This window comes from Geotrypetes seraphini, chromosome 10 (assembly GCF_902459505.1).
Source record: "Geotrypetes seraphini chromosome 10, aGeoSer1.1, whole genome shotgun sequence".
Lineage (NCBI taxonomy): Eukaryota > Metazoa > Chordata > Amphibia > Gymnophiona > Dermophiidae > Geotrypetes > Geotrypetes seraphini.
Window position 1 is genome coordinate 139,960,231 of NC_047093.1, and position 19,981 is coordinate 139,980,211.

The window sequence follows — 19,981 nt, forward strand, 5'->3', positions numbered from 1 at the left end:
ACACTGAAGGCTGATCGGCCCGTAGATCAGGACGGCAACACGAGTGCGATCGACTCGAGTTGCCTTCCTGAGCTACTGGTCGATCGCGATCGACGCGTTGGGCACCCCTGCCTTAGAGAATTGAGCCTAGAATAGAGAAGCCTTTAGGGGAGATGTATGGTAACCTTCAGAAAGAGACAGAGGATCATTTCTTCATCTTCACTGGGCGGGGGGGACATAAAATAATGTGCTCCAGTGGCATAGTAAGCGGGGGAGGCTTACCACGGGCACTGTTTTGATGAGGGCGCAGGCACCCCATTAGAACATAAGAATAACCTTACTGGGTCAGACCAAAGGTCCATCAAGCCCAGTAGCCCGTTCTCACGGTGGCCAATCCAGGTCATTTTAGTACCTGGCCAAAACCCAAAGAGTAGCAACATTCCAGAATCCCAAAGAGTAACAAAAGATTCTAGAACCCCAAAGAGTAACAAGATTCCATGCAAGCAGTGGCTCAATAGCAAACTATGGACTTTTCCTCCAAGAACTTGTCCAAACCTTTCTTAAAACCAGCTACGCTATCCGCTCCCACCACAACTCCTGGCAGTGTGTTCCAGAGCCCCCCACCCACTCTACTCCTTCCCTGCCCCCCCAGTGCCGCGCGTGAGTGATGCATCCCTTCCCTGTATCTCTGTAATATTCCTGGCATGAGCAGCAGCCCCAACCTGCTGTCGCGATTGCCTTGGCTCTTCCTCTGACATCACTTCCTGGACCTGCAACTAGGAAGAGGAAGAGCTGGTGCGAGCAGCAGGTTGGGGTGGATGCTCACGCTGCGAACGTTAAAGAGGTACGTGGGAAGGGAAGTGGCGTGTGTGTGACAGGAAGGGGCGGGAAAGGAGCGTGTGGAGGTGGGGGAGGGACGCCACTGTTTGCAGGCACCTCTCATCCTCGCTAAACCACTGATGTGTTCAAATCAACAGGAGGACATTTAGAGAAAACTTTATCAACTGGGAGACAGGTATATAGTACAAAATTTGTCACTGGAGGCATTTAAGAGCAAAGTAGACATTCTGGGAGAATTTAAACGTCTGATACCATACGCGCCCTCCCGTTTACTTAGATCAGTGGTCTCAAACTCCAACCCTTTGCAGGGCCACATTTTGGATTTGTAGGTACTTGGAGGGCCTCAGAAAAAATAGTTAATGTCTTATTAAAGAAATGACAATTTTGCATGAGGTAAAACTCTTTATAGTTTATAAATCTTTCCTTTTGGCTAAGTCTTAATCATAATACAGTGGTGCCTCACACAACGAACTTAATTCGTTCCAGGAGCAAGTTTGTTATGCGAAAAGTTCGTTATGTGAAACGCGTTTTCCCATAACAATACATGTAAAAAAAAATAATTCGTTCTGTAGCATAAAATATGCTAAGATGACATAAAAAAAGATAAATTTATCTTGTTAGAGCTGTTAGCATGATATAGAGGGGATATATGTGAAGGTGAGGGGAGACAGGGGTTTTGTTGATCCTTGCTGTGTATTATAATCACCCCCCACATACTCCCCAGTACCTTTTTTAATTCCTCCCATCTTTCCCAGCCAGTGGCGTACAGGCCAGAAGCGCAGAGATCAGGAGCAATTCCTCTGCACGCCTGTGTGGGCCCATGCCGATCTCCGAATGGCTGCAGTTAGTTCTTGTGAGTCCCGCGAGAGCTGACTGCAGCCATTCAGAGATCAGCGCAGGCCCAGGCGGCGGGGGGGAGGTTTAAAAATATGCGGTGGCGGCGGGGGGAGGTTTAAAATATGTAGCGCCACTGAACGATGCAGCTCGGGCGACTTCGTTGTGTGAAACGAAGTCCGTTGTACGAATCAAGACAAGAAGTTCGTTGTGCGCAGCGTTCGCTGTGCGAGGCGTCCGTTATGCGAGGCACCACTGTATTGTCATTTATAGCTAAAGAGACACATGATCAAGAAACTGTTTTATTTTACTTTTGTGATTATGATAAACATACCGAGGGCCTCAAAATAGGACCTGGCAGGCTGTGAGTTTGAGACCACTGAGTTAAGGGGAACAGTTAATCTGCTGGCTGGGTTGGAGGGCAGAGGGGAGAACAGGACAATCAAGCCATTGTGACATCACTGATGAGGCTGGCTCTTATTGGTGGAACGAGGCATTATGACATCACAATCTCAGCTCTGCTTCCCAAAGGCAAACAGGATGTCATGGTTACAGTTTAGCCAGTGGTCTCAAACTCCAACCCTTTGCAGGGCCACATTTTGGATTTGTAGGTACTTGGAGGGCCTCAGAAAAAATAGTTAATGTCTTATTAAAGAAATGACAATTTTGCATGAGGTAAAACTCTTTATAGTTTATAAATCTTTCCTTTTGGCTAAGTCTTAATCATAATATTGTCATTTATAGCTAAAGAGACACATGATCAAGAAACTGTATTATTTTACTTTTGTGATTATGATAAACATACCGAGGGCCTCAAAATAGGACCTGGCGGGCCGCGAGTTTGAGACCACTGACTTAGATCAACCCATCAATACCTACTAACTGTACCTTCATTAAAGTTAATGAGCAGAAAGCGTCATGCTATATTCTCTGTCACCACACCTCAACACTGGAATGTCTTGCCAGCCACATCTTAGAGAGGATAAAATTATAGAGAGTGGTAGAAAACTGGAACGCTCTTCCGGAGTCTGTTATGGGGGAAACACCCTCCAGGGTTTCAAGACAAAGTTGGACAAGTTCTTGGTAAGCTGGTGAGACTGGACTCATTTGGAGCACTGGTCTTGACCTTGGGGCCGCCGCGTGAGCGGACTGCTGGGCAGGATGGACCTCTGGTCTGACCCAGCAGCAGCAATTCTTATGTTCTTTTTTTTTTTTTTTTTATAAATCTTTATTCATTTTTAAATCAAATCAACAAGTGCACAAAAATATATCATAAAGTAATTCCAATATAGCACTGTAATATCTAACACATAAAAACTAATAGTGTAAGATCCCCACCCACCCACCCTTCATCATATTCTCAACAAAATAGAACATACTATTTTATACAACATATTATAATATATCTTATTGAATTACACCCCAAATCCACCCTCCCCCTTGAGTGTGCTAAATAGAACTAAGAAAGAAAAGAAAAGAATTGAGGCCTTTTCATCACAATATTTTTCCAATGACCCCATATCTTTACAAAGTTATTATATGTCCCTTTTTGTACTGCTATTGCTCTTTCCATCTTAAAAATATGGCATAACGAATTCCACCAGAATGTATAATTAAGATTCTTGTAATTTTTCCAATTATTGGTTATATGTTGAATGGCAACCCCTGTCATTACTAATAAAAGTTTATTATTATATGACGATATTTGACTCTTCTTCCCCTTAGCCATTCCAAATAAAACAGTATCATAGGAAAGCGCAACATGGTTTTCCAATAAAGAGTTTATTTGAGTCCAGATTGAATTCCAAAATAACTTGATGAAGGGACAATAATAAAGTAGATGATCTAATGTCCCTGGTTCCAAATTACAGTGCCAGCATTTATTGGACTTAGAGCTATCTAATTTTTGTAAACGAACAGGGGTAGGCAATTCTTACGTTCTTATGGGTTTAAAGGTATGCCAAAAAGTTTCCTCTTTAAGGATGCCTTTGATCTTTAAAATCCAAAGAGAGCTTTCCACTTTCAATTCTTACAAAGAGCGTCCAATTTTTTTCCTAACCTATTGTGCTCGCTTTTAATGTTCTACTATCCTCTCATATTCGTAGTTCACCACCCCTGCCTTTTGTTTCAATTTGTCAGTTTAGTTTGTCGTTTGTAAGTAAAGTTGTATGTTACAACATATTACCATACATCGCCTAGAAATCTATATATATAAAATCGGAGGTATGTATGTGTGTATGTATATGTGTGTGTATGTGCCGCAATCACGCAAAAACGGCTTGACCGATTTGAACGAAACTTGGTATGCAGATCCCTCACTACCTGGGATGATATGTTCTGGGGGTCTCGCGGCCCACCTGCACACGTGGGCGGAGCTACAAACAGAAAATCAGATTTCACCCATTCATGTCAATGGAAAAAATGTAAAAAGCTGCCATTCTCACAGTAATTCAAAAACGGTTTGACCGATTTGAACGAAACTTGGTATGCAGATCCCTCACTACCTGGGGTGATATGTTCTGGGGGTCTCGCGGCCCACCTGCACACGTGGGCGGAGCTACAAACAGAAAATCAGATTTCACCCATTCATGTCAATGGAAAAAATGTAAAAAGCTGCCATTCTCACAGTAATTCAAAAACGGCTTGACCGATTTGAACGAAACTTGGTATGCAGATCCCTCACTACCTGGGGTGATATGTTCTGGGGGTCTCGCGGCCCACCTGCACACGTGGGCGGAGCTACAAACAGAAAATCAGATTTCACCCATTCATGTCAATGGAAAAAATGTAAAAAGCTGCCATTCTCACAGTAATTCAAAAACGGCTTGACCGATTTGAACGAAACTTGGTATGCAGATCCCTCACTACCTGGGATGATATGTTCTGTGGGTCTCTCGGCCCACAACTCTATGTTGCTTGCTCAAGGGTGGGTTCACCCAAGAATTTATATGTTCTTGCTCCAGGAGGTGAAACTAAAAATGTTGTTTATAATCACGTTTTGCGTTAGTTGTATTGTATTCATTTTGTCAAATATTTCACATTATAATTTGAATATTGTACTTTTTATTAAGCTGTAAAAAAATAATTTCATTCACCACTATAAAGTATCTTTATTTGAATCCATTTACAGTGTTATTGCTATAATTAAATACCCGTGCAACGCCGGGGCATCAGCTAGTTTGTAATAAAACTTGAAACTTTAGGGACAGGAGCTTCAGTTTGAATGCAAAAATTTTTATTTATGCAATTCAAATGTACTAGTCCACTTTTAACTAGTGTACAATCAACAATATACATTTAAAAAGGAACTACATATTTGCTCCCCTTTTACAAAATCGTAGTGTGGTTTTAAGCGCAGGCCACAGAATTCCTATGAGTGTCAAACCGCGACCAGAGCTAAAAATCTCACTACGGTTTTGTAAAATGGGTGGTGGTGATGGTGGGTTTAAATAGTTTAGGATCAGTCATACTTAGTCTCCACAATATAGACACACAAAGAGAGAAGAGGATAGAGACAGAAATTCCAAAACTGGCTGTAGAATGTAATAGATGATGCCTTTAGGACCATAAAAACATAACATAAGAATTGCCATACTGGGGCAGACCAAAGGTCCATCAAATCTAGTATCCTATTTCCAACAGTGGCCAACCCAGGTCCCAAGTTCCTAGCTAGTTCCCAAGTCCCATCTTTCTCTGATGCTAGATGATCCCCTGAGAACCCAGTTCCCATCTTTCTCTGATTCTAGATGATCTCCTGAGGTTCCCCCCCTCCCCAGCCACATCTTTCACTGAGTCTAGAACTCCTGAGGTCCTTCCCAGCCGCCATCTATCTCTGATTCTAGATGTCCCCTGAGGTCCCTTTCAGCCCCATGTCTCTCTAATGTTAGATGGTCCCCTGAGGTACTTCTCAGCCCCATCTCCCTCTGATTCTAGATGATCTCCTGAGGTTCCCCCCCTCCCCAGCCACATCTTTCACTGAGTCTAGATCTCCTGAGGTCCTTCCCAGCCCCCATCTATCTCTGATTCTAGATGTCCCCTGAGGTCCCTTTCAGCCCCATGTCTCTCTAATGTTAGATGGTCCCCTGAGGTCCTTCTCAGCCCCATCTCCCTCTGATTCTAAATGATCCCCTGAGGTTCCCCCCCTCCCCAGCCACATCTTTCGCTGAGTCTAGATCTCCTGAGGTCCTTCCCAGCCCCCATCTATCTCTGATTCTAGATGTCCCCTGAGGTCCCTTTCAGCCCCATGTCTCTCTAATGTTAGATGGTCCCTTGAGGTCCTTCTCAGCCCCATCTCCCTCTGATTCTAAATGATCCCCTGAGGTCCTGCTCAGACCCATCTTTCTCTAATTCTAGATGATCTCTTGAAGTTCCCCCCCCCACCCCCACTACATCTTTCTTTGAGTCTAGATCTCCTGTCCTTCCCAGCCTCATCTTTCTCTGATTCTAGATAAATCCCGAGGTTCCTCCCAGCCACATCCCCCATCTTTCTAGATCAAAAGTGGGCAATTTTGGTCCTTGAGAGATGCAACTCAGTCAGGTCTACAGGATTTCCTTAATACATATGCATGAGCTCTACAGTATTTGGCTACAATGGAGGCAGTGTGTGCATATAGGTTTCTAAAAATCCAACTAAGTTGCATCCCTTGAGAACTGAGGTTGTCCGTCCTGAGCTTCTTCTCAGCTCCATCTTTCTGTGATTCTAGGTAGAGAATGACATGGTGACAAAATTCATCACCGTCCCCGTCCCTGTGGATAACCGCGGGAAATAATCCCATGTCATTTTCTAGTGTCTATTTTAACCTCGGTCCTTCTACACCAGCATTCTTCAAAGCAAAGCTTGCGGGTCAGTGGTTGTGGCCATTCATACTCTGATTCTTCCCTCTCTCCTTAAAGAATGACATGAAGATGGTTTCCCACGGCTATCCGCGAGGACGGGAACGGTGATGAATTTTGTCACTGTGTCATTCTCTAATTCTAGGTTGCCTCCTGAGGTCCCTTCATGTCATGTCTTTCTGTGATCCTAAGATTTTAAGTTAGGGATTTGAATTCCTCCTCTGTAGCTTTTGAGGGTTGCCTAAATGAGAGGAGTTAGAGATGTGGGATAGGGAGATGATTTGGTAATAAGAAGAACCGGGTTATAAGTAGAGCTACTGCATGTTGGAGGAAGGAATGAAGCCAAACTGCAGAATTAAGAGAGTCAGAGATGCTGACCTACGTTAGAAAGACTCTCTGCTCTGTTTTCAGAAATGGGGTTCAGTATCTGGTGAGTCTTGGTGTAATCTGTATCCCCAGTCAAGAATTGATATTAAAAATATTAGAGGTATCCAATAAATGTTTTACGAGCTGTTGGATAGGCTGGATCACCCTTCCCCACTCCCTCATGGCTGATCCCAAGTAAATATGGCCTCCAGGTCCTTCATTTTCTCTTGGTATATCTGATCGAAGCACTCACTCTGAGCTTGGGTAAAATGGTTCTTCCAATCGCCGGAAATCCCTGGAGAAAAAGATGAAACACCAGCTTGTTTTTCTTCAACCCATTTGACCCGTGTCACCCACATTTGACCACCATCCCGACCTATAGATGGATCTCTGCAGTGCCATTGCTCTCTCCCTTCCCCCTTCCATGTTTTTTGTGACTTCCATAGATTTCCTGCATTTTCTCTACCTGAGGGTCCACTTAAAGCATTTGTAACCAGAGAAAAAGACAGAACACTAACAGCAGGCCATCAGTCAAGCTGAAGATCAGAATACCTGACATTTTAAAAACTTCCTACTCCTAAAGCATGCTGGGATATGGAGTTCTGATCATTCCATGCCGTCTCTGGAGGGATAGGGAAACACGCCTGCCTCCTTTCTCTTGATCTCTGTCCCGACCAATCCAGTGTCACTTATGAATGCCCACACTGTTTCACTCACCTTTTCTGAAGAACGAGCCTTTCTTAGGGTCTAAAATGTCCGAGGGAACCAGGCTATAATTTGTCATTTTGTTGTCTTTCATGGTTTCGAAGTTTGCATTCTCCACCACCGAGTCGATGGCTGCTTCGTCCAGCTCCCACCCTAAAAAGTTGCACATTTTCACCACGCTGCCCCGCAAGTCCTGGAGAGAAAGAAGCTGAAATCAGGGAAAGATCTGCTGCTGCCATATTTCCACCACCTCTCCCCATGCTTAACCGACGGACTCTCCTTCCTAATATCCCCTCGTACCTGTAAGAGCTCCTCATAGGTCTGGAAAAGGATGTTCACCCGATCCTTCACCCTCATCCATGATTGGACATGATCAAACCAGGAGCCCATGAGAACTTAAGGAGCAAAAAAAACAGAGCACATGACTACTCAACCTCTGACCTTTACCTGGCCACCCTATCGTGCAGCCTGCGTAGAGGCAAGCAACCTCAGAGAAGTAGGCACTCAGGGTAAAGTCAGGTCATAAAAACTGTTTTCAAACGAGGTCTCTGGCCCCTTCATCAGCCTTCTTAGCTGTTGGCTACACTCATGAATCAATTCGCACAGGACTTGTCACACATACATGAGGGTCCAGAGTCTGTCTGGTTTTGCAAGCATTGGCAAAGCCAAAGTTGACCAGCTCTTGCATTATGAACAGATCCAAAGGCACAGAGTATAGCGCTCTCTCGTCTGTCCTTGGACTGATCCCGGCCCGCTTTAACTGTGCCACTTTCTTTCTTTCTACTGATCAGCAGCTCGATACTAGGGATGTTCATTCATTTGAAATGATGTGAGAAATATCAGTGACATGAAAATGCCTGAAATTTGTCACAAAGTACAGCATGTGTTTCTCCAAAAGAGTGCGTACTGCTGACAAGATTGCTCCTGGAATGAAAAATATTACAACCCCCACCCCTAGCTAGACCTAAACGAAAACTCCCATAAATGATGTGGAAAGCTAAATGAAATGAAAAGTTTGACTCTGAACAGCAATTAGACGAGATATAAGGAACTGATTTAGTTACAGCTTGTGTAGCAAGCGAGTCCTGGGGCACAGACACCATTTTGCTGTAAACCAGGGGTGTCCAACCTTTTGGCTTCCCTGGGCCGCATTGGCTGAAAATAATGTTTATGGGACCGCGCAAACGCTGCAGCAAGACAGAGGAGGGAGCTGGCAAGACGGTAAACACCCAGGGGCAGCAGAGGAAAACACTGCATCGCCCTCAACCGGGGCCGCACAAAATACTTCACGGGGCTGCAGGTTGGACACCCCTGCTTTAAACCTAAACAGTCACCATGATTTTCCATTAGGAGGATCTGATCAGTGGTGTAGTGAGGGGGAGGCCGCCCTAGGTGCCCTCTTGGGGGGGGGGGGCAATGGCACCTCTCTACCCCTCCATGCCACATTTGTGCCCTCCCTTTCCTTTTTTAAAGTTTTCGCCAGTGCGAGTGACTGCACTAGTCTGCTACTCGCAGCCTGGCTTCCTCTGAAATCACTTCCGGATCACAGGGCCAGAAAGTGAAGTCAGAGGGGAAAGCCAGCTTGAGCAGCAAGATGGAGAAGCTACTTGTGCTGACAGGAATTTAAAAAGATACGGGGGTGGGAAGGGAGGGCAAGAGTGCGGTGTGGAGCATAGAAGGAGCCGGGGAAGGGGGGGGGTGGAGCAGAAGGAGCGGAAAATGCCACTGCCCCAGGCACCTCCTATTCTTGCTATACCACTGGATCTGATCCTTATTTTTAAAAAAAATTGTATCTGGAGAGAGGTTATTGTTCTCGTAGACTAGTGCAAAATGGAAAGCACAGAATGTTTTGAAGAAACTGCTAGAAACAGGCTCAGCTGATCGCCAGTCAGGAAGCAGAAGGCCTGATCAGTTTGTACTGAAGAAAACATTACGACTGTTAACCCTTTCAGGACCATAAGGATCGTAGGCCAATTTTTGTGGTTTTGACGACATTTTTATGGTAAAAAGGGCTTGCAGATGCCAAAAAATTGATTTTTTTTGTGAAATATCATTCTTTTTATTTAAAAAAATCACACTTCTGGCTTATGGACAGTGTGGCAAGTGAATCTTCTCGTCAATCTGGCAACGACGCTAATGAATGAATGTCGGAACCAGTTTGTTTACATAAAGGCAGTATTCTATGGAATCCGTACATATCAAATTTAGAACTGTAGACTATCCCAATCAAAATTGATAGGATTTTAAAGTTATGGGACAAATATGTTCCTTGGTCCTGAAAGGGTTAAAGAACCAGGGTAGTGAATGGACGTTGTTTAAGACAAGACAAAGTTAGACAAGTTCCTGCTGAACTGGAACGTACGCAGGTAGGGCTAGTCTCAGCTAGGGCGCTGGTCTTTGACCAGAGGGCTGCCACGTGAGCGCTGGGCACATTGGACCACTGGTCTGACCCAGCAGCGGCAATTCTTATGTTCTTAACATAAGAATAGTCTTACTGGGTCAGACCAATGGTCCATCAAGCCCAGTAGTCCATTTTCACGGTGGCTAATCCAGGTCACTAGTACCTGGCCAAAACCCAAGGAGTAGCAACATTCCAGAATCCCAAAGAGTAACAGAAGATTCCAGAACTCCCAAAGCATAGCAACATTCCATGCTACCGATCCAGGGCAAGCAGTGGCTTCCCTCATGTCTTTCTCAATAACAGACTATGGACTTTTCCTCCAGAAACTTGTCCCAAGCTTTTCTTAAAACCAGCTAGGCTGTCCGCTCTTACCACAAGCTCTGGAAATGCATTCCAGGTGTTTAGGTAGCTTAGCGAGGATGAGCGGCACCCAGGGTGAGCTGTGCCCCCTCCTCCACCCTCTTCCCCGCCACATGGCATGCGCCCATTCCCCATACCTTTTTAATTTTGGCTTCAGCAGCTACCAACGTGTCGCCCACGTCGGCTTCAGCGCTCTCTCCGACATCCCTTCCTAGGCGCGGGTCCCGGAAGAGATAGCAAAGCCGATGTGGTGGCTGCTTGAGCCAAAGTTAAAAAGGTTCATAGACAACGCCGCGAAAGACCAAGGCGCGCACCGACAACTGAGCGCAAGATGGAGGCGCACGCCGAAGAAAATTACAGTTTTTAGGGGATCCGACGGGGGTTTTTGTTGGGGAGCCCCCCCGGTTTACTTAATAGAGATCGCGCCGGCGTTGTGGGGGGTTTGGGGGGTTGTAACCGTCCACATTTTACTGTAAACAACTTTTTCCCTAAAAACAGGGAAAAAGTGAAGTTTTCAGTAAAATGTGGGGGGTTACAACCCCCCAAACCTCCCACAACACCCCCACAACGCGGCACGATCTCTATTAAGTAAAGTGGGGGGGTTCCCCCCACACACACCCCTGTCAGTGCCCTAAAAACAGTAATTTTCGGCGGCCCGCACCCCCACGCTGCGCTCAATTGTCTGGGCGTGCCTTTGTCCTGGCGCGCTTTTGACCTGACACCGTTAAAAAGGTATGGGGGAAGAGAAGGGGTGCACGCAGGGCAGGGGGAGCACCGGGAAGGAAGGGGCAGAGCCAGAGCAAGAGGGCACCTGGAGCAGGCCGCCCTCCTTGTTCCCCCCCTTTCTACGCCACTGGTGTGAGTGTAGCCTCATTGTAGATTTATGGTTCATAGTCATTCGCACACGAGACTTCAGCACGCCGACATTGCAGCCCCGACAATTCAGCGTAAAACACCAGCGCGCCGCCTAAAAAGTGACTTTTAAAGAGCTCCGATGCGGGGTGTGAGTGGGGAACCCCTACAGTTTACTTCATACTCTTCGCGCTGCCATTGGTGGTGGTGGTGGTGGTGGGGGGTTTGGAACCCTCCATTATAGAGTAAACTTAACTTTTTCCTGATTTTTTACGAAAAAGTTAAGTTTTCTCTATAATGTGGGGGGTTGAACCCCCGCACAACCTCCCCAATGGCAGCGCGAACAGTCTGAAGTAAAGTGTGTGTGTGGGGGGGTTCCCCCACACACACTCCCCGTCGGAGCTCTTTGAAAGTCACTTTTTAGGCGGCGCACTGGTGTCTTGCGTCGAACTGTCGGCGCTGCAATGTCGGCACGCTGAAGTCTCGCGAGCTTTTGTCCCGTCACCAAATTTATTCAGGATGATATACACCAAATTTTATAGAAACTGGTCAAGTTTTTGACAGAGTCCTGAAGAAAACAAGCTTCTTTTCGGAAGCACAGCATAGTTCATTAATGGCGTGGGATATGTGGATGACTTTTACCATATTAATACAAAGAACAGACCATCCCGAGCTAGGATGACCCTCAACAGGATACAGAGGCTCTGCCTCGCCCCCTTGACAAGATACTCTACCATCGCCTTCCAGAAATGATGAGAGAAACGTGTCAAAGTCTTGCGGATTCTCCAGGAAAACTGCCATTAGGCAGTAGTGATAGAGCGATACGCAGACATCTTTAGGATGGCGCATGGTATAAATCACCTGCAGAGGGGGAGAGAGAGAGAAAAGAAAGAGAACGGTGAGAGATCCAGGTACGAAGGGAGGGTGGGAAGGAGGGGAGACAGTGGACTGGGCTTAGAATACATAGTAACTGATACTACCTGATCTACTTTTTACCTTTACTAGAAATGACCAATGATCTTCTTTTGTAACCCAACTTTATAACTCTTTTGTAATCCACCTTGAACCTAGGGTCACGGGGATCCCATGGGGACGCCCCCTAGGGTTGCGGGGATCCCATGGGGATGCCTCTTAAGGTTGCGGGGATCCTGCGGGGTTCGATACAACTCGAGCCGCGAGGCTCATCTTCTTTTTCCTACCTGCCCTGCCGCAGCACACATAGCCAACCGGAAGTCTTCCCTGATGTCAGCGCTGACGTCAGAGGGACGGCTTTGCTTAAGCTCTCCCTCCGACGTCAGCGCTGACATCGGGGAAGACTTCCGGTCGGCTATGTGTGCTGTGGCAGGACAGGTAGGAAAAAGAAGACGAGCCTCGCGGCTCGAGTTGTATCGAACCCCGCAGGATCCCCGTGACCCTAGAGGGCGTCCCCACGGGATCCCCGTGACCCGAAGGGGGAACCTGCGGGATCCCCACGGGTCCCGCAGGATTCTCGTCGTCCCCATTCCCGTGCAGCTCTCTACTCCGAACCAGTACCGACCCAGTGTCCCAGCATAGTGTTAGGGGACTCTCTCCCCTATGAACCAATATCAACCCAGTGTCCCAACATGTCCAAATGTTGGGTTGTTTATAGGAAGACTCACTTTTGCTTTTGACTTGAAGAAGGATTTTGGGAAGAGTTGAGCTGGGAGGTGGGACGTCATGATCCGAGGTGGGGCAAGATTCTGCAGGAACTTCTGGGCCGAGACCTGCTCAATCCACGGCACGCGCTCCCAGTTGGGTATGGAGTGGGAGTGGGTCACGTTCCCTTTGCTGTTCATGAGAGTCAAAAGCTCCTGCATCCACGTGGTCCCTAAAACCCATAGAAGGATGTGTCTCAGTGAAATGGAAAGTTTTAGGAGCAGCACAGAGAATCGAGTGGAAGGTGAAAAGCCAAGGATGGAAACAGAAAGTGGGGATCTGGCAAACATTAATTGGAAATATTGTACTCATCATTTACACCACCTCTGTGCCTGCATAACGAAGATGGCCGCAAGATAAGTGACATTTAGATCTTTTCAACTGGAAGGCAGGTGATGCTATGAGGTGAAAAATAATGCCAAGATTACATAGTAACATAGTAGATGATGGCAGATAAAGACCCGAATGGTCCATCCAGTCTGCCCAACCTGATTCAATTTAAATTTTTTATTTTATTTTATTAAATTTTTCTTCTTAGCTATTTCTGGGCAAGAATCCAAAGCTTTACCCGGTACTGTGCTTGAGTTCCAACTGCCAAAATCTCTGTTAAGACTTACTCCAGCCCATCTACACTCTCCCAGCCATTGAAGCCCTCCCCTGCCCATCCTCCACCAAACGGCCATACACAGACACAGACCATACAAGTTTGCCCAGTAACTGGCCTAGTTCAATATTTAATATTATTTTCTGATTCTAAATCTTCTGTGTTCATCCCACGCTTCTTTGAACTCAGTCACAGTTTTCCTCTCCACCACCTCTCTCGGGAGCGCATTCCAGGCATCCACTACCCTCTCCGTAAAGTAGAATTTCCTAACATTGCCCCTGAATCTACCACCCCTCAACCTCAAATTATGTCCTCTGGTTTTACCATTTTCCTTTCTCTGGAAAAGATTTTGTTCTACCCTTCAAGTATTTGAACGTCTGAATCATATCTCCCCTGTCTCTCCTTTCCTCTAGGGTATACATATTCAGGGCTTCCAGTCTCTCCTCATACGTCTTCTGGCGCAAGCCTCCTATCATTTTCGTCGCCCTCCTCTGGACCGCCTCAAGTCTTCTTACGTCTTTCGCCAGATTCACATCATTGCCGGCGTTGTAAAGTGTTTATTCAACTGAGCACTATCCATCAATCACTTTATTACTGAGCACTATCATTTATTTGTTTGTGCGTAATGGTATTTTTGTTGCTCTATACAGGTTTGGATTTCAAGGTTGTTGGGTTTTTTTTATTATCTAGACTGGAAATCCTACTTATAAAATTTTGTCTTCCATTTTTCGTTTGGTAAAAATGAACATATGCCACAGGAGAGTCAGCAAGAGAATGGACAAAAGAAAAATCCTTCACCTTGAAAAGGGATGACCAGGAAAGAGGAAGGGGGGGGGGGGGGGAGAATAGGAGGTGCTAAGGGCCTTGTACCGGATTTCGGGTAAGTGACGTTATAGACGTCATCGTCATGGACTTGGAACTCGTTTCTGATGAAGTTTAGGCTTTCCTCGTTGTGTACAATGGTGGGGAAAGGGATTCCCTCATGCAGAAAGTACTGTTCAGACACCTTTGCCATTGAAAGAGACTGACAGGAAGGGAGGGTTCTTGCACTAGCGCCCTGCAAAGCAGAAACAGAAACGTAAGGTACAACAACAAAATGCACTGTGAAGAGACAAGCTAAGAACATTGTTATGGGAATACTATGCTGTAGTGTTTCATACCCAGAATATCCCCACAGGAATACCACATTATAGAAAACCAAAAAAACTCTGTGGAGTGATGATGTTCCTAAATGGACTTTATTTGAAAGTGTCAAAGTTCCAAAGGTACACCGAAATCATCCATATAAAATAATTCCATCCACAAAAAAATAAATCATCCACATAAGAGCTTAAAGGACCTAGTCCACTAGGGATACAGGACCCAACACGGTCCGCGTTTTGACAAAAAGTCTTCTTCAGGGGTCCTATAAAGGTGAATATGTGGGGAACAATTATGTGGTGAGCCGGAAGTGAGACACCGCTTGCATTTGACACTTTCAAATAAAGTCCATTTAGGAACATCGTCACTCCACAGAGTTTTTTTGGTTTTCTCTTTGTGGATATTTTGGGGTCAATTCCTTTTGTTTTTGCATACACTATAGAACATCACACCCTGAATAACCCCACAAGAATACCACACTGTAATGTATCACACCCAAAGTGTCCCCACAGGAATACTACACTATAATATATCACACCCAGAATATCCCCAAAGGAATACCTCACACTGCAAAGTACCACACCAGAGTATCCCCACAGGAATATCACACTGTAATATATCACACCCAGAGTTTTCCCACATGAGTATCACACTATAGAACAGGGGTCTCAAACTCGTGGCCCACCAGATACTATTTTGAGGCCCTCGGTATGTTTATCATAATCACAAAAGCAAAATAAAACAGTTTCTTGATTATATGTCTCTTTAGTTATAAATTACAATATCATTATTAAGACTTAGCCAAAAGGAAAGATTTATAAACTATAAAGAGTTTTACCTCATGCAAAATTGTCATTTCTTTAATAAGACATTAACTATTTTTTTTGAGGCCCTCCAAGTACCTACAAATCCAAAATGTGGCCCTGCAAAGGGTTTGAGTTTGAGACCACTGCTATAGAGTAACCCACTCAGAGTGTTCCCACATAAATGCCACACTATAGGGCATCATACGCAGAGGTCAACACTTTATCATCTTCAGTGGATTTTGCCCTGATTTCAGCTCCATTTCAGGGGCTGCAGTTTTCGTGCAGGTGACTCATGGGTTAACTGTGGGGAATGAGTTGAAAGGGGATTAGCTTCCCTTTTAGATGCAGTTTGGCAGGTTCTGAAACGTTTTCAACAGAGCTCCTTTGTGGTGTTCAGGGAAACATTATCCCAGAGCTCCGAAAAGCGCTTTAGGAATGTGAAGGAGAGCTCGGGAGGGAGCTAGAGAACCTTCCTTGCAGTCTTGTTTCTTCTTGCTCTTAAATTGCTACAGTAAATATTAATAGCTCCTCCTCATCTCTGAGCCTAGTTGACCCTGGGAAAGTCACTTAACCTTGCATTGGCCCACTAGGGATAGAAAGTATCTGCATATAATGTATAGTGCTGCGTTCATTTGGTAGCACTATAGAAATGATTAGAAGTAGTGGTAGAAGTTCTCTATTACTTAAGACTGTATGTATAATTTGATAATGTGATACCTTTATGTCGCATGTCTAATTCTTTGTAACATATTTAACTCTATACATAAATTCTATGTAATGATATGTTGATACCTGTAACTCGCCTAGAACTCTAATTAATGAGGATTTGGCAGGATATAAGATTGCACGTAACATGTGTCATCTGTGTCGATGTCCTGCAGTGTTGTACTGGAGCTGAATGCACAGGCTGTGTTCTACAATTAGCGCTGTGGCCATTCCCCTATCAGGGACTGAATGGAAGACTTTATCACTGCTAACACATGGCAAAAGTCTGGCTTGAGGGGCAAAGTCTGTGTCTGTCCCCTCGACACACTTCGTCACCTCTCCAGGCATAGACCATCCTGTTAAGTCCTATTTCTTAGGAGCATGCCTCCTTCCCATGAGCCCTGATTAGAATGACTCCCCCTCGAGAGCCCTTGGTTTTCAGATTTAACTCACACCATTCTCAGTAACAGTTCAGTGTAGTTACTTACCTGTAACGTAGGTTCTCCATGGACATCAGGATAGTCAGCCACATATGGGTGTTGTCCCAACAGCTCTCAATTTACGGATAAGCTCTCCAATAGCTCAGAGAGATTTTTTTTTTTTCTCTCTCTGAGCACGTGCAGTGCCCGGGCCCTACCCATTTCCCCCTGCTTCCCCCTAATCCCCAGGATGTTCCTAGCTGTGGCCGGGTCGGTCGTATGGGGAGGCGGGTGGGTTGTGTGGCTTACTATCCTGCTGTCCACGGAGAACCTACGTTACAGGTAAGTAACTACACTTTCTCCTAGGACAAGCAGGATGAGTCAGCCACATATGGGTGACTCCCTAGCTGAGGGATGTACGTACTGGACCTGCGCCTTAGCGCTCTGTGCATCCCTCGCCTGGCTGTGGAGGCCGAGCCGGGCAGGGTAATCAGGCGAAGCAGGTGAAGTTGAGGAAACAAGGTTTTAGATAAAGTGCTGTGTTAACTGAGCAATAATACTCACAGAACAATGAACTGGTCAATGACAATCAATGAACAGTGAGAAACCAACTGGTCAACAGTGACAATTCATACTTGCATGCGAGAATTCATAATTGCCTATTCCACATTCAGTCTAGGCAGGAGTGCTGGAAGACCTACTTAACTCACAGAACAGTGAAACTGGTCAATGACAATCAATGAACAGTGAGAAACCAACTGGTCAACAGTGACAATTCGTACTTGCATGTGAGAATTCATACTTGCCTATTCCACATTCAGTCTAGACAGGAGTGCTGGAAGAACTACTTAATCAATATCTATAACACCCTATTTGATCAGTGTTTGTCGATATTTATAACACCCTACTTGATCAGTGTTCGTCAAGGCTGTGCTAGTGGTTGCTGTCCCTCCCGGGAGGGAAGAGCCACTTCCAAGACTGCTCGGCCGAATGCATTTGGAGCGTGGAATGCTATGTCGAGGCAGTAGTGCTTGGTGAAGGTGTGCATGGAGGACCAAGTGGCTGCATCGTAGATGTCCCCTATTGGTGTGTGGTGCAGATGAGCCGTTGTGGTGGCTATGGCTCTGCGCTGGTGGGCGTGGGCTCCCACCTGCGGTTGACGCTGCGCTTTTCTATAGGTGAAGGGGATGCACTTTTATATCCAGCGCGAGCACCTGCGTTTGGTGGCCGGAAGTCCTGTTCTGTTTTGGTCGTAGGAGACAAACAATTGAGGCTTGTCTAATCTGCTGCATAGTCAGGGCCCGCACACAGTCCAGGAGGTGTTGCTGAGGTGGCAGTGTGCCTACCTGTGGGGAGATGTAGAGTGCTGGGAGGCACGCTGAAGCCACCTTCGGCAAGAATCGGGGGTGGGTTCTGGGTACCACCCTGTTCTCATGGAGGAGTGTGTCAGCCGAAATGATGGTCAGGGTTTTCCCGGCCAGGAATACGGGATCTGCCTCCCACAAAGGCTTGAAGGGGTCGAGGTGAGCTGATGCGGCACCAAGTTGACGTCCCATCCGGGCGGTGGTGGTCTGACCGGTGGGTGCAGATTGGACAGTCCCTTCATGAAATTTTGTGATTACTGGATGCCTCGACACTGGTTTGTTGTCTAGGCCAGCGTGGTATGCCGCGATTGCACTTAGGTGGACCTTGATGTAAGTGGGTTTTAGGTCCCACTGAGATAAGCTCAGTATGTACTGCAGGATGTCCGGTATGGGGCAGTTGTAGGGGTCTCGCTGCGTGTCTGTGCACCGGTAGCAGAACCTTCTCCATTTCAATCCCATAGCGTTTTCTGGTTGAAGGTCTTCTGGCTGCCATAAGTGTGTGCTCCACGTCTTGTGGTAGGTTCATCCTCTCATCATCCATGCGGTCAGGGCTAAGGAACGCAGGTCATGGTGGAGGGTAAGGTTCCTGCGTTGTGTTATGAGAACTGCACTGATCGGGAGGGGGGAGAGGTGGGTGAACCGCTATCCCTTGCCGGAACAGGACCCATGGTTGCAGGGGCCTGGACAGGGCAATCATGATCACCGTTGCTCTGTCCTGAAGGATCTTCTGCAGGACTTAGGATATGGCGGGTAGGCGTATACGAGTCCATGGTTCCAACTCACAGACAGACTGTCGGGGCTGAGACGGTGATGGATTGATCTCTTTGCACAGAAGGTCAAGTATTTTGAGTTCGGTTCGGTTGCAAACAGGTCGATGCTCGGTGTGCCCCAGGAGCTGAAGATCTTCTTCGTCGCCGCTGGGTTGTGACACCACTCATCGGGATCCAGCTGGTGGCTGAGGCTTTCTGCCAGGTTGTTCTGCTCCCCCGGGAGGTAAATTGCCTGGATGGGGCATTGAATAGAGTTGTTGAACTCCCACATGCGGCAAGCTTCCTTGCATAGCGAGACTGATCCTGTCCCTCCCTGCTTGTTGATATAGTGCATGGCCACCTGGTTTTCTGTTTGGGTGAGGACTGCCCTGCCTGTCACTCATTGTTTGAAGGTTTCGAGGGCATTTCCTATGGCTCCGAGCTCCAGTAGGTAGATATGGAGTGAGGATGCCTGTGCGAGGATCGAGAAGGTGTTTCCCCCCTCCATGTTTGGAGGCATCCATGGTGGCCACCAGCTGGTGAGGTGGTGGTCTGGTTTCCCTTTTGCTAAGTTATCTCGGGCCATTCACCAGTGAAGCGTTTTGTGTATGGGCTGACGAATGGGTATCTGGGTGGTCAGTGACGTCTGAGGTGCCCTTTCAGGGATCTCAATTGTAGTCTGGTGTGTTGGACAACAAAGACCGCAGCCGAGACACAGGAGGGAGCGTGCTGACGATGAGCTGCTGGCAGGGATGCACTGGGCCAGGGATGTCATAGCGTCGATCTGGTAGTCCCGTAGGACGACCTTGGTCTATGTGGTGTCGATGACTGCCCATATGAACGATATCCCCTTGGGGGGGTATCAGCTGGGATTTCATGTAGTTGATGAGGAACCCCAGTTCTTGGAGGAGGGTTATGGTGGTTGTCGGGGCTGCCAGCTGTCGAGATAAGATAAGACGCACACCCCTTGAAGGTGAGGATGTGCCACTGCCACACACTTTGTGAACGCTCTTGGAGCCATTGAGAATCCAAGGGGTAGAACCTTGTACTGGAGGCATCTGTCTTGGCTTTAGAAGCGACGATGCCTCCTGTTGGCTGGGTGCATGGGCACGTGAGTGTATGCATCATGTAAGTCCAGGGATACTAGCCAATACTTGGGCTGTAACAGGGCCAAGACTTTACCCAGAGAGTGCATCTGGACCTTGTGTATGCACCTGTTGAGCTTGCAGAGATCCAGGAACGAGCGTTGTCCTTGTCCATGGTGACGCGGGGGTTCCTGGAGTAGAAACCCCTTGGTGATCTCCTCTGTTCGTCACCGCCTCTATTGATTCTGCCGAAGCAGGTCCT

At 46.6% G+C, this 19,981-nt stretch overlaps 1 protein-coding gene across 1 annotated transcript in view; it reads right to left on the bottom strand.

Annotated features, from left to right (window-relative positions):
- Positions 1–7,013: 7,013 nt before the first annotated feature.
- LOC117368666 overlaps positions 7,014–19,981 on the bottom strand; it is a 37,404-nt gene continuing 24,436 nt past the window's right edge. The window contains exons 10-15 of the mRNA XM_033962391.1: positions 14,322–14,508; positions 12,811–13,019; positions 11,905–12,031; positions 7,858–7,952; positions 7,570–7,750; positions 7,014–7,147 (exon numbers count right to left, since the gene is read on the bottom strand). Of these exons, the coding sequence (XP_033818282.1) occupies positions 7,032–7,147; positions 7,570–7,750; positions 7,858–7,952; positions 11,905–12,031; positions 12,811–13,019; positions 14,322–14,508 (915 nt within the window). The 3' untranslated portion in view covers positions 7,014–7,031. The remainder of the gene's footprint in view (positions 7,148–7,569; positions 7,751–7,857; positions 7,953–11,904; positions 12,032–12,810; positions 13,020–14,321; positions 14,509–19,981) is intronic.